General features: G+C 43.6%; 2 protein-coding genes and 1 long non-coding RNA gene across 6 annotated transcripts in view; 2 read left to right on the forward strand and 1 right to left on the reverse strand.

The window, feature by feature from the left end:
• Positions 1 to 17,442, reverse strand: LOC115502704 (V-set and transmembrane domain-containing protein 1-like). 3 transcript variants are annotated; one of them, XM_030298381.1, is made up of 9 exons: positions 17,232 to 17,441; positions 11,902 to 11,937; positions 11,491 to 11,775; positions 8,265 to 8,303; positions 3,348 to 3,440; positions 3,191 to 3,218; positions 2,981 to 3,057; positions 2,844 to 2,875; positions 1 to 243 (listed from the first exon to the last, which is right to left on the reverse strand). In XM_030298381.1, exons 1-9 carry the CDS (start codon positions 17,263 to 17,265, stop codon positions 211 to 213), a joined length of 657 nt encoding a protein of 218 aa, XP_030154241.1. In that variant the 5' UTR covers positions 17,266 to 17,441; the 3' UTR covers positions 1 to 210. The 3 variants fall into 3 exon arrangements, with proteins under 3 accessions (XP_030154241.1, XP_030154244.1, XP_030154243.1); XM_030298384.1 differs by having other exon boundaries at positions 2,981 to 3,018; positions 17,232 to 17,438; XM_030298383.1 differs by lacking the exon at positions 11,902 to 11,937 and having other exon boundaries at positions 17,232 to 17,442.
• LOC115502732 lies at positions 1,974 to 11,360 on the forward strand. Of its 2 annotated transcripts, XR_003965171.1 has the most exons (3): positions 1,974 to 2,020; positions 8,108 to 8,224; positions 10,284 to 11,360. It is a non-coding gene; the product is annotated as an uncharacterized LOC115502732 (long non-coding RNA). The 2 variants fall into 2 exon arrangements; XR_003965170.1 differs by lacking the exon at positions 1,974 to 2,020 and having other exon boundaries at positions 5,649 to 8,224.
• Positions 14,538 to 23,713, forward strand: part of LOC115502698 (T-cell-interacting, activating receptor on myeloid cells protein 1-like) — a 14,401-nt gene continuing 5,225 nt past the window's right edge. Inside the window, 1 exon segment of the mRNA XM_030298372.1 lies at positions 14,538 to 15,096. Coding sequence (XP_030154232.1) covers positions 15,048 to 15,096 — 49 coding nt within the window. The 5' untranslated portion in view covers positions 14,538 to 15,047.

The raw sequence follows: 23,713 nt of genomic DNA on the forward strand, positions 1-23,713 counted from the left end.
TGGAAGCAAAAAAGCGGAAACTTCATTTTATTACTATGGATTATGAGCCAAGGACACACAGTGACCTGGTTTCCCTGTGTTCGGTCACCTCCACCACCTTAAATCACGTTCTCCTCCTCCAGGGATCCTACAGCACTGTCCGTTCACAGGATCCTGGGGGCCCCTCGGCGGGGGACAGAAGCCGCCGCAGGTGGTGCCTTGGGGTTTCGATCAGCATAGCTCACTCCCTGGAGGTCTTTCAGCCTTTGGGGAAAAGAGATGGGCATTTAGAGCTTAGCTGTCTCGTATGGTACCTACAAGCCACATATGGCTATTTACATTTAAGTGAATTAAAGTTAAATCGAACTCAAAACTCAGGTCCTCAGTCACACCAGATGTGTCTCAAATGTGCACAAGCCACATGCAGCCAGTGGCTGTTGTATGAGCACAGCTTTGGGACACTTCCATCATGGCGGGAAGTCCTACTGGACAGAGCCATTCTAGGAATGGCCATGTTTCACGGACGATGAGGGTTTTGACTCTGGTTTTAATGAAACGATGCTAATGAGTATAACTGGGACTAATAACAGTCATTGCAAATGTGTGGTTTTGAGAATAGGAACTACTACCCTTCAAGAATTCCTGGGGCGCCTGGGTGGCACAGTCGGTTAAGCGTCCGACTTCAGCCAGGTCACGATCTCGCGGTCCGGGAGTTCGAGCCCCGCGTCAGGCTCTGGGCTGATGGCTTGGAGCCTGGAGCCTGTTTCCGATTCTGTGTCTCCCTCTCTCTCTGCCCCTCCCCCGTTCATGCTCTGTCTCTCTCTGTCCCAAAAATAAATAAAAACGTGGAAAAAAAATTAAAAAAAAAAGAATTCCTACTGGTTATGTAATATTACACTGTTTTTAAAACAGTGTTATTGGGGTGCCTGGGTGGCTCAGTCGGTTAAGTGTCCGACTTTGGCTCAGGTCATGATCTCACGGTCTGTGAGTTCGAGCCCCGCGTCGGGCTCTGTGCTGACAGCTCAGAGCCTGGAGCCTGTTTCAGATTCTGTGTCTCCCTCTCTCTCTGCTCCTCCCCTGTTCATGCTCTGTCTCTCTCTGTCTCAAAAATAAATAAACGTTAAAAAAAATTAAAAAAAGTGTTATTAAGATATAATTTATGTACCATGTGTGCAATTTGATGACATTTAGTGAATCGGTAGAATGATGTGGCTGGCCATCGCCACAGTAAGTTTTAGAACATTCGTCACCCAAAAAAGTTCCCTCGTGCCTATGTGCAGTTACACCTGCTCTCCCCACCCCAGCCGTAGGCCACCACTGATGTGCTTTTTCTGGAGATGTTACACAATGGAACACCACCATGGACAGTCTTCTGTATCTGGCTTTTTTTCACTTAGCAAAATGGTTTTTGCAATACATCCTTGTACCAAAGGTACCTATCACTAGTTTCTTCCTTTTTTATTGCTGAATAGAATTTCACTGTATGGAGGTAGCACATCGTAATATTATATTATTTTAATATTATGATCAACAATTTCCTAATCAATGTCATTAATCCAACGCTTAAAATAGGCCAGATTTGTTTATTGAGGCTTCATTTGTGAATCTGTGAACTATGTTTTTCCATACCTTAAAAAATTATATGCATATCTAAGTGAATGCCATGTGCATAAATATTTTTTAAACACAACATTGAACCATTTGTACTTTTTACTAATGCCTCTTTTTACTTGCTTTGACATAAAGAATAAGCCAATGGACCTCTGTGTCCTATGGAAAAAATGTATAAACGTTATCTGTTATTGCTCTTAGAGGTAATGCTAATTAAAAAAAATTTTTTTAACGTTTATTCATTTCTGACAGAGACAGGACGTGAGTGGGGGAGGGGCAGAGAGAGAGGGAGACACAGAATCCGAAGCTGGCTCCAGACTCCGAGCTGTCATCACAGAGCCGGACGCGGGGCTTGAACTCACAGACCACGAGATCATGACCTGAGCTGAAGTCAGACACTTAACGAACTGAGCCACCCAGGCACCCCAAGGTAATGCTAATTCATGTTGAATCACGAGTAAACAGTATTTTAAATAGAAAGAAATGATGTACATTGGTTAACATTTGTTAATTGATGCTTTTATGCCATCTGATGTTTAAAATTTGCTGGAAACTCCAGCAAACCCTTTATGATTAGCACATCAGTGGATTCACACAGGCCTTCTCATGGGGCATTTTGATTCCCACTCGACATGGGAGGCAGTGAAGGGCCCAGATCACAGGGGTTTCATGATTTGTCTCAGACCATATTGGTAGTAAATAGTAGCCATGGGCAGTTGGAGTCTAGCTACTCGGGAACAAAAAGCCCATGTATCTTTGTTGATTGAGATGTAACTGACATATAACATTGTATAGGTTTTACCACTATGGTGGTAATCGTGTTGCAATATATAAATGTACCAAGTGTTTATTTGATACATTTATATATTGCAACACGATTACCACCATAGTGCTAGCTAACACATGAATCCCATCACATAATTATCATGTCTTTTCCAAGCAGTGAGAACAATTAAGATGTAATCTCTTAGCAACTCTGAAGTTCGAATACATCGTTACGGACCGTGATCACAATGCTGTGCATTTCATCTCCAGAACTTACTTATCTACCAACTTTCTCACCTCCTGGTAACCACCATTCTGCCCTCAGTTTATATGAGTTTGGCCGAAGCATATGTTTTTAAACACAATGTTCATTGGCCTCCGGTAAATTGTGTGAGCTAGGGGCAGTCATATAACCAGAGTGTGGGTTAAGCCAAGGGGGTGAACAGGGTTGGCCTATGGAGATAAGTGAGCTCTTGGGGAGAACTCACCGAGACAGATGTCCTTTCCAGGTCGGATGAATCTGCATGTGAGAGAAAGGGGGAAAAAATCAGTTCTCAGATTGCAGGAGTCAGACTTACCCTTCCTATCCCACCATGCCCATGTGGTTTCTTCCCTTATCACTCACCCATAGCCTCCTGCTGGGGCAGTTTGGAATGGCTGGTTCTGAGAGACAGAAACACATGAAAGTGTGGGATCTGAAGACTGGGGGAGAGGATAGGGTTTTGGAGAGAAGAAGAGAGTCACAGCACGGGTTGGACGGGAGTGGGAATCACAGACACGCAAACAGGGTCTGTGAAAGGTGGGAGGGGGCACGAGATATGTCGAGTTTATCTACCTCTTGGTGGATTCTTCATGTGACAAATCTACAAAAAAAAACACATAATAATAATAATAATAATAATAATAATACCGGGAGGAATTTAGCTGATGAGGAAATCCTTCACTTCACTCCCCTTCCCCAGTGTTTTCAATCGGTGCATCCCTGAACTCACCATGCTGGGTGCATCTGTTGATGAGGAAGATGGAGAGGAAGAGGAGCAAAATGGAGAGACAGCAGCAGGTGGCAGCAATGATGGACCTGGTGACTGGTGGGAGAGGAGCAGGTCACACAATCTGTTTGGCTGCCCAGACACCCTGATCTGCATGCGGCAGGACAGTCGTCAGCAGCTAGACAACCCGGCTTCTAAAGCCTCCAGCTGCTGCTTCCGAGCTGGACCTTCCGATGTCTTAGGGGAGTGAATCTGACTTTCCCTTTCCCCATTCAAAGCGAGGATGGGAATAGTAGCTACTGACTGCACTGCATGGTGGGGGGCGGGGGGGGGGCAACCAGGTGGGCACTCCCAGAGAGGGCCTCGCCCAAGGGAAATTCCCAATCAGTGTGTCAGCCATATCAATAATAATGAAGATTTATGGGGCGCCCGGGTGGCTCAATTGGTTGAGCATCCGACTTCGGCGCAGGCCATGATCTCACAGTTCGTGGGTTCAAGCCCCGCGTCAGGCTCTGTGCTGACATCTCACAGCCTGGATCCTGCTTCAGATTCTGTGTCTCCCCCTCTCTCTGCCCCTCCTCTGCTCATGCTCTGTCTCTTTCTGTCTCTCAAAAATAAATACATGTTTAAAAAAAATTAAAAAAAAAAAAGTCACACAGCCAGGATGGGCTTCAAGTCCTGGGATGTCTAACCCTTCAGGCCAGGCGGCCCCGGGTCCGGGCAGCTCTGTGCTGGCTACTGGGTGTGGAAACCCCAGAGAAGTGAGCTCACAGTCTGGGCAGATACGCGTTTCCCCACATAATGGCGATGCTGGCAGAGGCAAGTCCCATCAGACATGAATGGAAGTCCCAACTCTCTCCCAGTTCAAGGGTTGTTTAAATGTTATACACCCCTGGGATATTATTCAGAAAATCCTACCATGTGCAACAAAGCCTATGAAACCTGGAGGGCATTATGCTAAGGGACATGAACCAAAGGCAAACACTACATGATTGGATTCCACTTACACTTGGAATCTAAAAAATTAAAAAAAAAAAAATTTTTTTAAATTGAACTCATAGAAGCAGAGAGTAGATGGTTGCCAGGGGCTGAGGGCGGGGTAAGTGAGGAGAAGCTTCCAGTTAAAAGATGAATCAGGGTTCCTGGGTGGCTCAGTCGGTTAAGCATCTGACTTCAGCTTAGGTCATGAGTTCGAGCCCCGCGTCGGGCTCTCTGCTGACAGCTCAGAGCCTGGAACCCGCTTCGGATTCTGTGTCTCCCTCTCTCTCTGCCCCTTCCCCGCTCATGCTCTGTCTCTCTCTCTCTCTTTCTCAAAAATGAATAAACTTAAAAAAAAAACTTTAAAAAAACAGGAGTAAGAGTATAACAAGTTTTGAGAGAAATCCAGAGGTAATCCAGGATGTGTATAGTGATTATTCAAGTTCATAAAATACATTACTTTCCTTGGTATTCACTTTTTGGGGCAATGGGAACGCCAATCAGGAGAAATATGTTAATGAAAATTCGTAACTGTTTAATATCTAACATATACGCGTTTTAAGTTAAAATGGCACATAATAAGCAATTTTATTGCCAATCACATGAAGTTTTCCCTTTATGTGAGATCTTGACTTTACAATGAACATTTCCTGGCTACCAGGAACATTATTTTTGAATTATCTAGATATGTCTTATTTCTTTTTTTTTTTTAATTTTTTTTATGTTTATTTATTTTTGAGACAGAGAGAGACAGAGCATGAACAGGGGAGGGTCAGAGAGAGAGGGAGACACAGAATCTGAAACAGGCTCCGGGCACCGAGCTGTCAGCACAGAGCCCGACGCGGGGCTCGAACCCACGAACCGCGAGATCATGACCTGGGCTGAAGTCGGAGGCTCAACCGACTGAGCCACCCAGGCGCCCCTAGATATGTCTTATTTCTAAACAGAACCACACCAGTTAGTATTTTCACAGGAGGGTTCTCTTGCTGACTGAGGCTTACTAGAATCATCTTTCGTGTGGAATTTTTCTTCCAAAATGCCTACTATACAGAAGACCATAAGAACTGAATTTTTTTGTTTGATAGTACTTTTTTTCAGTCTTTTAAATTTGGACAGAATTTGAACACATCGACTCTGCACTCAAAAGAAGCGAATAAAAAGTACTTATAAAAGACAACATGGGGTGCCTGGGTGGCGCAGTTGGTTGGGCGTCTGCCTTCGGCTCAGGTCATGATATCACAGTCCGTGAGTTCGAGCCCCACGTCGGGCTCTGTGCTGACCGCTCAGAGCCTGGAGCCTGCTTCGGATTCTGTGTCTCCCTCTCTCTCTGCCCCTCCCTGTCTCACACTCTGTCTCTCACTCTCACAAAAATAAATATTAAATTTTTTAAAAAAGGTGAATAAATTCTGCACATGTAATGTATCGTATGGTGAAAGTAGTTGATACTCTATTGTATAATTGAAATTTGCTTAAAGAGATCTTAAGCATTCTTACTAAAAAAAAAAAAAGTGAGTACGTGAGGGGCAGGTGCATTCATTCACTTGATGGGGGGATTCCTTTCACAGCGTACTTGTACTCCCAACCATCACGGGGCACACTTTAAGTACCTTATTTTATTTCCCGATTACAGCTCCATAAAGATGGGGCCGGAAGGAGAGGGGTGGGGTGAGAATACCTGACTCACAGAGCTGGATAATGATGGAAGGTGCGAGTACTGGCTTTACAACGCTCAGTCTAGCATCTGACTCACCATGTAGGATAATGAGATCGCAGTGATAATGATTATTTTCTCCCCCGATATCCCGCCCACACCTGTCTCCCTCTGTAGCAGATGATGCTGATACTCCTTCCCTGCTCCCCCAGATCCCTTTGCCGTTTTTATGCACTCTGGATCGTGGTTTCCTGCCTTAACCCTGGCTGCCCGTGTGTGCCACCTTCTCCATCTCCTGCACTTTCCCGTGGCATTGAGCAAAAGACACTCGTGTTCTGTCCTTTTCTTCTCATGCCTTCTTCCCCCGTGCCCTCTACAATATCGTTTCCACGCTCGTACTTATGTGAGAGTCTGCTTCTAGCAGCCCTGAATCCAACACACCCTCAAACACAGCAATCTATCAGCGCATCACCAGGGACGTGAGACACAGGGCAAGAGCAGCTCTTCCCGGACTAGCAAGGCCCCGAATGGACGCAGAGAAGCTTCAACCTTCCTCTAGCCTAGATTTCTCTCCCACAGCAGCTCACTAGAAATGAGAAGTAAACTATTACAAGACTTCCCTCTTCCTATGGCCCCACACCCATCGATCTGAGCTCACCCTGAGATGTCCACATATCCTGGCCAAATTTCACATCCCTGTTTACAAGTTGCCAGAATAAACTACAAAGAGTCTCTGGTGTTGGTGTGAAGGAATCAGACGAGCAAAGGGATACAGCTTGACATGGGGCGTAAATAAAGTCACAGGCACAGAAGAGAAGACTGGCCTCGTATGCGGGCTGGGGACATCCTGTCTGAGCTTAAAGGCTTTATTCTGTTTAGAATCGCGGCGGTATAAATTTGAACTCAGAAAGCACATCTTAAGAAGACACCCACTAGGGTGTCTATAATAAAAGGAAAATAAGGGTTGGCAAGGATATGGAGATATTGGAACCCACATGCATTACTGGTGGGAATGTAAAATGGGGCGGCCACGTTGGGAAATAACTTGGCCGTTTCTCAAAAAGTTAAATGTAGAGTTAACATATGCCCTTCCAATTCTACCCATGGGTAGATACCGAAGAAAAATTGGGAGCGGGGACTCAAACAGGTACGTGCACACCAATGCTCAGGGTAGAATTATTGCGATACCAAAAAGGTATGAACAACCCAAATGTCCACCATGGGGATGGGGAGAGACCGCTTAACAGGCTGGCGATTTCATTTGGGGGTGATGAGAATGTTCTGGAATTGTATAGTGGCTGTGGCTGCACAGCCTTGCAAACATAGTAAAATGCCACTGAGTCATATACTTCAAAAGGGTGAATTTAGGGAGTGTAGTTATGTATCAACCAAAAAGAAAGAAAACGCAAGAGCCGAAATCACCGTTTCTCTTCCTCTTTCCCCTCTGACACTTCCTGCTCTATTTCTGACCCTTTCATGCTCCTGGATGCTATCAGATTTCAGATCTCTCCAAGAAAACATTCCTGGCACGCATTATGGTCCTAAAGCTGGAGTAGAAAGTCTGCTAATCCTGAATAAACACATTTTCAAAGACTATTACTTATTTTGCAAGGACATTTTGGGAGATACCTTTAAAAAAAAAAAAAAAAGCTGGTTATGTCAGCGTCAACTCTAATGACAGCCCTGAACAATTTTGGCTCTTTGGAGTAGCTTGTAGGGAGGTTACAAGTTGCAGAAATTAAAGATGAGTAAGCACCTAGTTGCCAATTTACATTATATATTTGGCCATTAAAATCTGAATGAGCTCCTGTTTTCATCCAAAGATGTCAAAAGCTCTAACTTTCACAGGCATCTCTGAGGATAGAATCTTAGCCAATTCTTCATGGCAAAGCAGCATCAGGGAAAAGTAACTGAACGTTCAGCTGTGTTTGAGAATTTAGAAGTTTTAGCAAGTCCTTTGGTCATACATATTCCCAAAGCACGTGGACCCCACAGCATAGGGATCGTGCCGCCCAAACCAGACACACAAGCCCATCCCCATTCTTCCCAAAACTTCACCATAGTGTTTTCATTATGTAAAATGACAAACGATGCACCTCGTGCTGTCTTACTCATCAGATTTTTATGCACCCAGGAGGAGCTCAGGAGTCATTGCCCAAGAGAGGCAATCATCCTCCCAATCGCATTGAGAAATCATGCATCGAGATGCTTCTTGTGCCTTTTAATCAAAAAGGATCCCCTGTCTCATGAGGTGGGTATAATTTGGAAAAGCATTCTTCAATTTAACTTACCTTTTCCCCCTGGAGGGGCTCTGCGTTTATTGCGGTCATCTAGAAAACAGGAGGTAAGAAAAAGAAATCACAATGATTGTGTGGGAATCTTGGGGTCCTCTGTCCTCATGTCCCACTTACGGACTCTATGCCTTCTTTGGGAAGCAGAGAATGTCTTCCCCACTCTTGGGATGCTCACTGGGTTCGCAAACCAGGGTCAGAATATGAGATTGCTCTTTCTAATATTCTTGGAGTTTTGGTATTATTTCTAATAACAAAAATATTTTTATGACCCCACTAATTCCCCCCTCCCCTTCCAATCCTATTCCTTGCCAGTCTTCCCTATCTCAGGCAAGAGCACGGCCATTTTGCAAATATTCTCTCCCATTTGGTTAAGTTGTCTTCTCATCTTGTTGACTGTTTCTTCAGCCACGCAGAAGCTTTTTAGCTTGATGCCTTCCCACTTGTTTATTTTTGCCTTTTTTAAAAAAATTTTTTTTAACGTTTATTTATTTTTGAGACAGAGAGAGGCAGAGCATGAACGGGGGAGGGTCAGAGAGAGAGGGAGACACAGAATCGGAAGCAGGCTCCAGGCTCTGGGCCATCATCAGCCCAGAGCCCGACGCGGGGCTCAAAATCACGGACCGTGAGATCGTGACCTGAGCTGAAGTCGGACGCTTAACTGACTGAGCCACCCAGGCGCCCCTATTTTTGCCTTTTTAATGCTTTTTGTGTGATATCTGAAAACCTCATTGCCAAGGTTAAGCAAAGGAGTTTTCCCGTTTTCTTCGAGGAATTTTATGGTGTGGGGTCTTATGTTTAAGTCTCTACTACGTTTTGAATTGATTTTTGTGAGTGGTGTAAGATAGGGGTCCAATTTCATTCTTCTGCATATGGGTATCCAGTTCTCCCGACACCATTTATTGAAGAGACTACCCTCACCCCACTGAGTATTTTTGGCTCCCCTGCCAAATGTTAGTTGATTGTATACGTGAGGCTTGAATTCTGGGCTCTTGGTTTTGTTTTGCTGGTCTATGTGTCTATTTTTATGCCAGTACCATACCATTTGGGTTACTGTAGCTTTCTAGTATAGTTTGAAATTAGGATGTGTGATACCCCCAACTTTGTTCTTTCTCAGTATTGCTTTGACCATTCAGGATCCAGCATTTTTTTGGTTGAGTCGTTAGGATTTTCCATATGTAAGATTACATCATCTGCAAATAAAGACAGTTCTACTTCTTCCTTTCCAGTTTGGATGCCTCTTACTTCTTTGTCTTGTTTGATTGCTCTATTGCTACGTTGAATGGAAATGGTGAGAGTGGACATCCTTGTCTTGTTTCTGACGTTAGAGGAAAAGCTTTCGACCTTTCCCCTTCGAGTATGATGCCAACTGTGGACTTGAGTATGTCCTTTGTTATGTTGAGATGTATTCCTTCTATATCCCATTTGTGGAGAGTTTTTAATTTTGAAAGTATGTTGTATTTTGTCAAATACCTTTTCTGCATCTACTGAGATGATCGTATGACTTCTGTCCTTCATTCACTAATGTGGTCTATCGCATTTAGTGATTGTATATGTTGAACCATCCTTATGCCACAGGGACAAATCCCACTTAACCATGATGTGTAACCTTAATGTGCTGTTGAACTTGGTTGCTAATGTTTTGTTGGGAATGTCTGCATCTATGTTCATCAGGGATATTATATTGCTCCGTAGTTTTCTTTTAGTGTTGCTGTCTGGCTTTGGTATTGGTGATGCCAGCCTCATAAAATGAAAGTAGGAGTGTTCCCTCCTCTTCCATTTTTGGGAAGACTCTGAGAAGGATTTGCATTATTTTTTCTTTAAATGTCTGGTGGAATTCATAAGCGAAACCTTCTGGTTGGTCCTGGGCTCTTCTTCATTGGGAGGTTTTTGATTTTTGAGGCACTCTCCTTCTCTGTTATTGATCTGTTCAGATTTTCCATTTCTTCATGATTCAGTCTTGGTTTGTAGATGTCCACACAGGTTCCCTTGTCCATAAGTTATTGATCACATCTCCAGGTGCTTCCAGACCATGGCCAATAGGACCTGGAAATAATTTACAGTCTCCTGCAGGTTCCACAGCTGGTACTGAGGTCTGTCTGCCTACTACTCAACTCACAGGTGGGTGAGACTCCTCTTGGGTCCCTTGGTGTATAGTGCCGAATCCCACAACTCCCACAAAAGCACTTTTGTTTGTGCATGGATGCCACATTTCTGTTGTTGACATGGAAGGTTGGTACAAAAATGAGGGATGTCTTATGCTGCCACGATGCTCAGTTTGGATTTTCTTATTTTCTCAACTTGTAGTGGCTCTGCCATCACCGTTTTCAGCAGAACAATATCCATACATTTGGTTCTGCTGTATGGAATCAGAGTCTCACACTGGGACCTGGAATTGTCTCAGGATCTATGCTGAGTAAGAGGGAAGGTTTTAGGATTGATCCTGAAGAGTACAAAGCAACGGGGGTAAAGGGGAGGACCAGGGTTTCCCTAGGGACATTCTTACCCATCTCTGTATTAACCATATCTTTTATTTTCTGTATTTGATTCTTTGACATTTTGGGACCTTGCTGACCCTGGAGATATTCTCCTCCCAGGGTATCTACTTCCTAGAGATAGGAGACAGCTCCCCCTCAAGCACACCTCTCAAATGCAACCCAAGCAATCCAGAACTCACACTCTCGACCACCTCCTCTATGGCTCCCACACTCTGGACCACTATTCCCCTGCCCTAATGACTCCAGGGTCAGATACGAGACACTCAGGGACAGCCTCTATACCCCAGAGCCAATCCTAAGCCTGTTCCTTCCCACAGAAACCACAGTAAAGGTTACTGCCCCATCTTCTCCCTCCCTCTGCTTCCTGACTAGCCCTGGTGCTTCTCTGTGTGGTCCTGCATGGCATCCCCCTCTTGGAAACTCTAACAAACACTTTTTTTTTCCCCAGTGACAATCACATCTCCATCTTTGGTCATACTTCAAATTTTCTGTTAATACCTATATTCTAAAACACCCTCCATCCACACCCACCTCATTGATACCCATCCGGAATCTCTGATGAGAACTGGTCACCAAATTCAGTTCCCATTCCTGCCTTCCCCCAATTCTCTACACTCAAGCGGTCACAGCTGTCTTTTTGTTTCCTGGACTCTTCTCTCCCCAGCCATGTTCCATCACAGGAAAAGGAATATGTGCCTCAAGGGCAAACCTGAAGCCGCCTTTCTCACCTGTGACCTCCAGCTGCAGGTGTTCACTCTCCTCTGACCACTCCTGGGAGCCCATTGTCTTGTAGGCACAAAAGTACGTCCCAGCATCCTTTGGCTCCAGGTGAGTGAGGAGGAATTCAGCCTCATATCCTGCAGATCTCTGCTCCTGTCTGTACCCAGAGTCCTGCAGCTTCCCCAGCATGAATGTCACATTGTGGCGGTGACCCAGGCACCTCAAGGTCACGTTACGTCCCTGTTCAACCACTGGGCTGGGCAAGGCACTGAGGTAGGGTTTGGTAAGTGTCTCTGGAAAGAATTTGGAGTTAGTCTGAATCTTCCAAGTGATGACTGCCAATGCCCTCCCAGAATTCGGAGGATCAGACAGAAAACTTGGGATGTAGGAACAGATCAAGTGTATGCAAGAAAACTCACCATTCTTTTTCTCATCTTCAAAGCCCAGGGAAAGCCCTGGAAGAGAAACCCTCATTAGACGTGAATTTATATACTCATCTTGGAGTACAAATCAGGCAGATGATGCATGACTAATTTGTTAAAGATCCATACCATTTCTTGAAGGTACTTCCTTGGGTTGATTTAAAAAAAATTTTTTTAAATGTTTATTTATCTTTGAGAGAGAGATAGTGACAGAACACGAGTGGGGGAGGGGCTGAGAGAGAGAGGGAGACACAGAATCCGAAGCAGGCTCCAGGCTCTGAGCTGTCAGCACAGAGCCCGATGCGGGGCTCAAACTCACAGACTGCAAGATCATGACCCGAGCCAAAGTCAGACGCTTAACCAACTGAGCCACCCAGGTGCCCCTCCTTGGGTTTACTTTTTACCTTTTGCTTACGTCCCATTGTTTCTCATTCAGGAGTTATGTTTATGTACAAAATTCCAGTAACCTTTCCTGATTTATTGTGTTGCTTTCCCAATTAGTCTTTTCTTTCACCATCTAGAAATCATTGCACACTTACCTATATTTTCCTCTCCTGTCTTGTATGACGGCAGTTTTCACCCTTACCACTTAAATGATGCAATGGTTATTTTATTGTGGAGTATGAGTGGTGGGTTTCCTCTCTGATTCAAATGGAGAGAAGTTGCTCTCTCTAACAAAGTTCTTCTTTTCACAAAGAATTCAAGACATTCGTGGTCCTAAATGCTTTCTTCACTCTTGGCTTTGATCTTGACAAACATCAGCCCCTCCCTCTCCTGTGCTCTGTTCTATTTATTTCATTCTGGGACAGGAACATCATCCCATGGATGAAAATATGGGAAACCAGTCTTGGGGTCTGCCAAGAGTTGAAGCTAGAATTTCTCAATGCAAGAGTATCTCAAGACATCTGGCCTTTGTTTAAACTCAGAGGTCAACTCACAACAGGGACCTCCAAGCTTCACCTAGAAGGAAGGAGGTGGAGTCTAGACAGTGTGCTGAGAGGGCACTTGCAGTGAAAATGTCTGGGATTAGTAGGTACGAAATCATCCTCTGGGTGGTCAGGGAGTCCTAGGTCTCATGGTCCCTTTTTAGTGCCCCGCCCCCACCAATCCTGCTTTCAGACTCATGTTATCGCAGCTCTGATATCAGCCAATATTCTGCTCAAATAGTGATTCCCTTAAACACACACACACACACACACACACACAAACATACAGTTGCCTTTAGTTCATTTTACATTGTGAAACCCTACCAGAGAATAGAAAGTGAGGGAGGGGTCCTCTTTCTTTGTCAAATAAAGTTGTGTATATTTAAGTTCTACAATATGATGATTTTATATCTAGCTATTATCTATCTATCAATCAATGATTACCACTTTCAAGCTAGTTAACACCTCCATCACCTCATATAGTTACCCTTTGTGAGTGTGTGTGTGTGTGTGTGTGTGGTGAGAATACAGAATCATTAACTCAAGTCCCCATACTACGCATTGGATTCCTCAGAACTTGTCCATCTCTCCTAACAAGGGACGACAGCTGACTTAGACAAGGAAGACTGAAATGGAGAACGCTGTCATTAAGGGGAAGAAACCCAGTGGCATTCAGGATAACCTGAAAAAGCACATTTCCCACAATACAATAGAGAAACTACCAATGATCAAGTATCTGTCATTTGGCTGATGCTTTACAAACAATGACCATTTACATACTCGTATGACTTAGCAGGTCCTTTGCAGATGACTGTCACTTGCCATACAGCTACCATATTTGCCCACCTCTACCATATATCCTACATCTAACATTTGGAATGGCCTTTACATACATCAAATGGAGAGCTGTACAATGTCCAGCCTAGTTAGGGGCTATTACCTTTACTTAGATAGGAAGGAGTGGGGACCCTAGAAACCACAGTTCCCTAAAAACTAATGTGATACTGTGATTTATGGTAAGAAACATACGTTTGGTTTCTGTCCTGGTTCCTGGCACAGAGGTCCTGAAACCCTCGAAATTTTCTAAGTGTTGAAAGCGATAAGCATTCTTTCATTATGTAAATGAAGGGACTTTTGGACCACACCTAAGGATGGGGACTGGTTGCCAAGGGAATCAACCCTAGGAGGACAAGGCTGGAACTTTCAGTCCCACCTCACTGGCCTCTGGGGAGGGGAGAGGGGCTGGAGATGGAATCAATCACCAATGGCCAATGATTTCATCAACCATGCCTATGGAATGAAACCTCTATAAAAGCTCTAAAGGATGAGTTCAGAGAGCTTCCAGGTTGGTGAACATATGGAGGTGAAGGGGAGAATGGTGCACCTGGAGAAGACATGGAAACTCTGTGCTCTTTCCCCATACCTGGCCCTCCACACGTCTTCCATCTGGCTGTTCCAGAGCCATATATATTTATATTTTTATATTTATAATATTCTTTTTTTTATTAATTTTTGTTTTAACGTTTATTTTTGAGACAGAGAGAGACACAGCATGAACGGGGGAGGGGCAGAGAGAGAGGGAGACACAGAATCGGAAGCAGGCTCCAGGCTCTGAGCCATCAGCCCAGAGCCCGACGCGGGGCTCGAACTCACGGACCGCGAGATCGTGACCTGAGCTGAAGTCGGCCGCTTAACCGACTGAGCCACCCAGGCGCCCCTGTAATATTCTAGTAATATAGTAAGTAAAACATTTCTGTGAATTCTATGAGCTTCTCTAGCAAACTAATTGGACCAAAAGAGGGGGTCATGGGAACTCCTGATATATAGACAGTTGATCACAAGCCCAGGTGACCACCTGAACTGGTGACTGGCATCTGAAATGGAGAGGGGACGTTCTTGTAGAACTGACACCTTACCTATAGGATCTGATGCTACCTCCAGCTAGATAGTATCACAATTGAGTGAAATTATAGTATACCCAACTGGTGTTCAAGACTTGCTTGGTGGTGTCAGGGTCCCACCCTCACACATTAGAACTGGGTGCCAAACTTGGGTCTCCCAGTTATCGTTAAATTACAACTTAACAGATCCTTTGAACCCATCATCTGGAAAGCTTGAAAATTTTTATGTAAAAGATTATTCAGATTATAGTATATTATATAAAATATTATCTTATTCCATTATAGAAATAAATGTCACAGCGATACATGCTGCACCATGGATGGACCTTACAAATATACCAAGAAAAAGAAGCCAGACATGAAAGGTCACATGTCATATGATTCCATTTACATGATACGTCCAGAATAGTTCAATCTAGAGAGACAGAGAGTAGATTGGTGACTGCCAGGGTCTGGGGGAAGGGTTAGGGTTAGGGTTAGGGTTAGGATGATGAGTGACTGCCTTGTGGGTATAGTATTTCCTTTAAGGGTGATGAAGTCATTTTGTGGTGGTTACATAACATTGTGAATCTCTACCATGCCACTAAATTGAATACTTTAAAATGGTTACTCTTGGGGCGCCTGGGTGGCGCAGTCGGTTAGGCGTCCGACTTCAGCCAGGTCACGATCTCGCGGTCCATGAGTTCGAGCCCCGCGTCGGGCTCTGGGCTGATGGCTCAGAGCCTGGAGCCTGTTTCCGATTCTGTGTCTCCCTCTCTCTCTGCCCCTCCCCCGTTCATGCTCTGTCTCTCTCTGTCCCAAAAATAAATAAACGTTGGAAAAAAAAATTAAAATGGTTACTCTTATGTGAACTGTACCTCAATACATTTAAACATTTTTATGTAAGTTGGGTACTTTTGCCCTAAAGATGCACAAAGATTCAGGTATCAAAAGTCCACCTGAAATAAGATTAAGTGGAAATGCCTAGTTGTATCGCAAGCAACCTCCGTCAAGTGCAGTGGTGGATCTGGCTGGCCTCTAGAGCCATCTGATCCAGGGATTCAGTGCTGTTAGGGCCTTTTCTCTTCACTGGCATGCATCACTCCCTCTGAATATGGTCAGGATAGGACCAAGAGCCTGGGAGCGGGGCTGAGGGCAACTACAGTCTGGCATCTTTGGAAGGTCACTTCATAGAGGACCAAAATTTATCTGTGTCCTGATGCCAGTTTGAGAAACTTCCCGACAGAACTGGACTGGCTTGCTTTGCATCATCCCTGGAATAATGATTATGGTCAAAGAGAAGGACAGTCTTATGGGTTGATTTGTGTCCCCCTCAAAAGATATGTTCAAGTCCCAATATGTTATTTGGAAATAGTGTTATTGGGGAGTAGGATGGCCCCCTAATCCAGTATGACTGGTGTCTGCATAAGAAGAGGTGGAGAGACATGGAGACCGACACAGAGGGAAGACGGCCATTTGAAGACATGAGAGATCCCAGCAAAGTATCTACAGACAAGGAGCCCAAGGACTGCCTGCCATCCCCAGAAGCGAGGAGAGCTGGGAACAGATTCTCCCTTCGAGCCTCAGAGCCCTCACAAGGAACCAGCTCTGCACCTTGATCTTGGACTTCTGGCCTCCAGAACTGTGAGAGAATACATTTTTATGGTTTTAAGCCACTTGGCTTGTGGCACTTTGTGACAGCAGCCCCAGGAAATGAATATGGGCAGGAAAAGGTCACTCTCTTCACTTCCCATATTATTCTGCCCTACAGCGGGAGGTTTGGAGGTTTGGGGTACAGTGACTGACAGCCACCCCAGAAGCTCAAATGTGTGTGTGGGAGGAACAATACCCCAAAGGGAAGGTCTATACCCCAGAAGAAGGAGGAAGGAACTGGGGCAGATGAGAAGTCCTGCTGTCCTCCACACACACCCTTCACCCCCTACTCATGAAGTGGAGGAAGTGGGGGCTTGGTCAGTGGAGCTGCTGGTTCAAAGTCTAGGGCTCCTGTGTGACCAAGCCACAGTTATAATTGAGGCGTTCCTTTCTACAGGCTCAGATCCATCTGATTACATCACGCTCAAGTTGAGGACAGTTAAAATCAGGCTGAGGATAGGGCTGGCCAGAAAATTTTCATGTCATCCACTGTCTGCAGCATAACTCTTCACTGAATTCCTGATTTGTACCCAAACTCACCACTCCACACTGTACATACCCCACCCTCCTATATGCCTACAAGCATTCATGGCAAGACTGGTATTTAGACAAAACAGGTTTGGGGACCCCATGGGAGCTCTGCATTTCACAGCTGAGTAAACCAGGGTGTCACTACACATCTCTGAACCTTGGTTCCTCATTCCTTATGTGCAAGCACCAGTACAGAGGCATGTTGTACCACAGCCCACCAAAGTCTGACAGGTGGCATGTGTCTAAGACACAGAAGCCATCAATTCACATCAACCTCCACTTCATGGTAAATTTTCTCACCCACCCAAACCCATCCATCCCAGTCCTGGAGACTCACCGAGGCAAAGCAAGGACAGGAATTCTGTGATCATAGTGTCCCTTCCACCCAGACCGAGATCCTGTCTTCAGTTTTATAGTTCAAAGGAAGAAGGGGGACTGGGCCATCATGGCTCCCTCCTGCCACTTTGTGCCCAGGCTGTGTGGGCAGAGGTTTCACCCTGACACTTTGGTTCTCCACCACCTGGTGTAGAGTTTCCTTCTCACAACCAAGCCAGGAAATGATCAATGACAACATCTCCTTCATAAATCCGGTGTGTGTGGCTCCACCCACCCCGAGATCTGTCTTATCTCATCTAAAGTCCTGACCAAGATATTTTCTTTAAAAAAAATATAATAATTGTCTTGGAAAATGTTTTAGAGTTGCAAAAAAAAAAAAATACAGGGTTCCCATGTGCCCATCAACCAGCTTTCCCTAATGGTAATAGAAATACAGTACATTATCAAAACCAGAAATTTAGCATCAGCACAGTACAGTGGCTGGGCAAGCACATGGTAATGTCTAAAATGCAGGAGTCTCTGGTAAAAGCTGGGCACCCGCTGCCCATGAGAGCAGGTTGGTCAACAAGAAAGCAGAAATGGATGTCTGCCTTTGAAGCTGAGTAAACTTGTCTCTTAGTAAACCTTGCCAAATGGGTCACACATTGGATTTTTAGTGTGCTTTCTTTTACAGAAGAGAAAGTAATCAAGGGAAATTGGAAAGCTTCCATTCAATTTTTTTCCCCTCACGGGGAGAGTGTAATTCCATTTTCCAGGAACAAAGGAGGAAATATTGATCAATTAAGGGAGAAAATTCCTCTCTAAAAGTACAACACACATCTTTCTTTCCCAGCTACTCATTGCTTCCCAAGTTAGTTAAGACTCTTGTTAATTAATGATTGCCTCACATAACTGAAAACACTAGCGTTGTAATGGGTTCAAGCATGGGTAGATCCAAATGCTCAAATAATAGAACTCTGTCTTTCTCCATGTCTGGGCGCCACTTCCCACTGTGTAGACTTCACTCTCAGGTTATTTCTCATTATGTTCTGGGAAGATATCCACCAGCATATCCAGGCAGAAATAATGTACTTGAAAAAAAATAGTATGCTTGCGCTAACACTTGCAACAAAACTCATAAGGCAGACTCAACATTGCTTGATCTTGGTTTACATATCTGTTCCTAAATTGATCAATGTAGCCAGTGTGATAGATTATGCTGATTGGCCTTTCTGGGGCAATGAGCACACCTGCAGCTAGAAAGTTGGATCAATCTCATTTAACCACAGAGAGTAAGTGATAGTTGGCCAATGTCCCAGTCAAGATAGTCTTACCAGGATATACAGGATATGAGTAGTTAGACGTGCAAAAAGTCAATATTGTCCACTATGTGCCTTCATCTGCCCATGTAAGGCTGTGCCCAGGCACGATTTTGCCTCCTTCCCAGAACTAATCTATGATTCTTCTCTCCCTTAACCATGAATATTTAACCATGAGATTGCTGAAATTGTGTGCAGGTGCCATAATGTTATAACAGCTATACATCAGCTTTCTAGAATTATTAGGTCCCTTGCCTGGAGGTGAGGAGAGTTGGGAGGAAACATGATTGTTTGCAGATACACAAGGGTTGAAAAATCATACACTACACCTCAAAGCAGATGCCAGCACTTCATTTTTTTAAAATTTCTAATATTTATTTGTTTTTGAGAGAGAGAGAGAGCAGGGGAGGGGCAGAGAGATAGGGAGACACAGAATCTGAAGCAGTCTCCAGGCTCTGAGCTGTCAGCACAGAGCCCGACATGGGGCTCAATCCCACAAATCCCACTTGGATTGAAAGTATTGGAGGAATTAAGATTGGAAGGGAAGACTTCGGAAATGCAGAAAAGCCCCAACCCTGGACCACTCCATGTCTACTAAAAACAGCTTGTTTGATACTTATATGACCTCTGATTCAACCTCAACCTTGTCCTGCAACTATTTTTTAAGTACAATTTTTCAGAGGTTAAGTTTCCAACAAAACACCAGTGGAAAGTGAGTTCTGATTTTCATTAAGATTTGAAATCACCCAGGTTCAACCCTAACTAGTAATAAGAATGTGTGTGTGAATGCACATGTGCACACATGCTCTCCATATTTCCCAGATCTACTTATTTCTGTCCAGCCCTTTCTGCATTCAGATGGGGTGACTTGGCTCTTTCATCTTCCTGCTGAGAACAATGTGCTAGCCCTCACACATTCTTCTGGTGGAAATGGAAGATGTACTAGGGGCCGAATCAAAATATGCCATGCCCCTGAGGACCTGGGCTGGAGCTAAAATATTACCACTTGCACTTTATCCTCTTGACCAAAGCAAATAACATGGTGAACCCATAGTCAAAGGGCTTTAATGAAATCTATTGCACTATGACTTCTTGGCCACAGTTATTCATATCCATCCCATGTACAAAATATGCTCATCTCCATCCCAGGACCTGCTCCCCTAAATCTTCATCCAAAAATGGCATTAGTCTTCAAATTTAGGATCTACTGATCATTATCAAGTCTATATGTGGCTCCTTTTGATCCAGGATACATGCACTAAAAAGACAAATTAGCTGTCCCATACATCTTCCATATAATAGCAAAACAGAAGTGGGATAACCACAGCACTCCCACGTGAAAAGGCTTCTTCCCTGTGGGAAACATCAGCAGTCACTGGTTCATAGCAATTGCAAAATCACTCTGGGCAAACGCTGCAAGATGCCACAATTCTGGGGATGGAAATGTTCCTTCATAAAGTTTCAGTTCTATTCTCTGAGAAGGGCTTCTCAGCCCACTGTTCTTCACAGCTCTTGGTTCCTCCCTCTGAGTTATCTTTATTTTATCAACCCTCCTCTCCACTTCTGAAGAGGACCCTGGAGAATATGACCCTCTTGATGGATGGTACGATTTCTCAGCTCGCTTTCTGCCCAAAGAAAATTGAGCCTTCAAGTCTTTGTGTAATTTCCTTTTTCTTTTTCTTTTTAATGTTTATTTATTTTTGAAAGAGAGAGAGAGAGAGAGTGCAAGCAAGGGAGGGCCAAAGAGAGAGGGAGACACAGAATCTGAAGCAGGCTCTAGGCTCTGAGCTGTCAGCACAGAGCCCAACATAGGGATCAAACTCACAAACCGTGAGATCCTGACCTTAGCCAAAGTTGGACGCTTAACCGACTGAGCCACCCAGGCGCCCCTTTGTGTAATTTCTTTAAGTAGAGCTGGGAGCAATTTTATCAGCGTAGATCTCAAAAATGTTGTAGCTTTCTATCCATCTGACACCAGCCCATCCCATATGGTAGAACATACAGCCACCATTCTTTTTGAGACATAATTCTCTCTGTACATTTAACGACAGTGTTTTGGGCAAACCAGGATCCTGCGGGTACACTTTGTTAAGCTTTCTCCAAGAAATCTTCTGTCCAACTAGACAATGTACTCGATATCACCTTAGTCTTCCTAAAGGCCTTAACAAAAAAAGTTTCAAGCCAACTTCTTCACTTTCCTGAAAGATTTCATGTACACAGAAATCATGAGTGGTCCATGGAGATTTGTGTCTGCTATGTCACAGAGGAGCTAGAGAAGGAGTTTTATATCACACTCCCCAGTGTTGATTTTCTCCCATTTTTTCCCCACTGCACATGTCCCTGGTTTCTATGATGTCATTCATCTAGATTCCATCTTTAGCCCCACTCTGAATTTGTTAACTCATTTTTATACAGAACAGTTCAGATCATCTACCAATTGACCCCTTGCACCTTCATACCCAAACCCACCACTGCACTCAGCAAAGGTGTTAATTTTATTTATTTTTAAAACAATTTGTAGTGTTTATTTATTTTTGAGAGAGAGAGCGAGAGACAGAGAGACACAGCATGAGTGGGGTAGGGGCAGAGAGAGAGAGGCAGACACAGAATCTGAAACAGGCTCCAGGCTCTGAGCTGTTAGCACAGAGCCCAACACAGGACTCGAACCTACGAACCATGAGATCATGACCTAGGCTGAAGTCAGACGCTTAACCGACTGAGCCACCCAGGTGCCCCGAAGATCTTCATTTTAAAAGGTTCACATACTTTAGAAATGTTTGGGGGTAATATATATTTACGTGTGTGTACACACACACACACACACACACACGTGTATGTATATCCTATACTGTTATCTTGTTTTGTCACAAACCAATACATTTTATTTTTTTTCAACGTTTTTTATTTATTTTGGGGACAGAGAGAGACAGAGCATGAAGGGGGAGGGGCAGAGAGAGAGGGAGACACAGAATCGGAAACAGGCTCCAGGCTCCGAGCCATCAGCCCAGAGCCCGACGCGGGGCTCGAACTCACGGACCGCGAGATCGTGACCTGGCTGAAGTCGGACGCCCAACCGACTGCGCCACCCCGGCGCCCCACAAACCAATACATTTTAAAGAGTGTTCCATGCCAATGAGTACTTTCTCACAACATGACCATAAATTGCTTCCACAGCGTGATTTATTTATAGAATTTTTTTAGAATTTTGAGTCTTTTGTTTATACATATTTGTATACATTATCATATCTTCCTGGAAAATTGAAATTTTATTTGTATACTCCACAATGTGACTCAAATTGATGCATAGTGTTCCCCTCTATGGAAGTAAGTACTTATTTGTACCTAACCAATCTCCTACTTTTTCACATTTATATTGCTTCCAATTCACTTGCTAATATAAACATAGTTAAAATGAGCAACTTGTAAATCTTTTGGACAACTTTAATTATTCCTCAGGGCAAACTACTGGGATTTAAACTTCCAGGTGAAAGACTATAAATGTTTTGTGTAGTGGTGGCGGAAGGCAGATAAGCTTCATAAGCTAGTTGCCATTTAGTAAAGAATATTGATTTATCATCCTAAAAACTGATTATGTGCATGTATATTTTCCTAAATTCTATTCAACATTACATATTAGCATTAAAAACTTTTGGGGGCACCTGGGTGGCTCAGTTGGTTAAACGTCCAACTTCGGCTCAGGTCATGATCTCACAGTTTGTGAGTTCTAGCCCCACATCCGGCTCTGTGCTGACAGCTCAGAGCCTGGAGCCTGCTTCGGATTCTGTCTCATTCTCTCTCTGCCCCTCCCCCACTTGGGCCCTGTCTCTCAAAAAGAAATAAATGTAAAAAATTTTTTTTTAATTTTTGTCAAAAAGATAGAGTGAAATGGCATCTTATTTACCTTCTCCTGGTTTGATTGCTTGGAATAGCAAATGGCTTTCTTTTCTTTCTTTCTTTGGGCTTGTGTGGGTTTTGTTTGTTTTGGTTTGTTTTTTTTCCACATGGAATGCAGTTACTGAGAGAGATGTGTTACAAGATAAAGTGATTATATGTTTATTTCTTTATGGTATCAACAATTCTTTTATGGATTTTTGTGTCTATGTTAGTAGGTGCATACAAAGTTAGAATTATTATGTATTTCCCTTGAATTGACTATTTTATCATTAGGAAATACTCCTCTTCATATCTAATGCTATTTCTTGCCAAAAAATCTACCAGTAGAGCCATTTCATCTTTCTTTTTCTGGTTATATGTTATATATTTCTGTGGGGGGTTTTTTGGGCTTTCAACTCATCTTTGCATATACTTAAAGTGTTTGTCTTTAAAAAACAGCATATATTTAGGTTTTTAAGAAACACCCAGTCTAATAGTCTTTCAATTGAATTTTTGGGCCCATTTACATTTAATGTAATTACTTATTCACAGAATATAAGTTTATCATCTTGCTAGTCCTTCTATTTGTGCATCTCTTTTATGTTTCCTCATTTCCAAAGCCTTTGTTTTAAAAACAATTATGGTTATTTTTTAAAGTTTATTTATTTATTTTTGAGAGAGAGAGAGAGCACAAATAGGGGAGGGGCAGAGAGAGAAGGAGAGAGAGAATCGTAAGCAGGCTCTGTGCTCAGTGTGGAGCCCGACTTGGGACTTGATCTCATGAACCATGAGATCACGACCTGAGCCAAAATCAAGAGTCAGATGCTTAGCCAAGTGAGCCACCCAGACACCCCTACTGTTATATTTTTTCTTATTGTAATTTTTAATAGGCCATTTTAACTCCCCCCACCTTATTTTTTTTTACCTCTATTTGTTTTTTGTTCATTTCTTTTAGTGATTACCCTATGGCTGGCAACATGTATGTTTGACTTACCAATAGCTATGTCATATTTTTCCACGTAAGACAAAAAAAATCTTTACACAGTATAACTCTCCAGACTAAATTTGTTTTCAAATGCACGAATCATGGTCTTTTTTGTTTTTTAAAGTAAGCTCTACACCCAATATGAGGCTCAAATTCACAACCTTGAGATCAAGAGTTGCATGCCCCACCAACTGAGCCAGCCAGCCAGACACCCCCATGAACCATCGGTCTTGCTCCATTTCTGCACACTGACCTCAGAGAAACACCTCATCTGTTAACAGTCATTCAAAAATAGTCACTAACACCAATTCCTTCATTCACTTCCAA

This window comes from Lynx canadensis, chromosome E2 (genome assembly GCF_007474595.2).
Source record: "Lynx canadensis isolate LIC74 chromosome E2, mLynCan4.pri.v2, whole genome shotgun sequence".
Classification (NCBI taxonomy): domain Eukaryota; kingdom Metazoa; phylum Chordata; class Mammalia; order Carnivora; family Felidae; genus Lynx; species Lynx canadensis.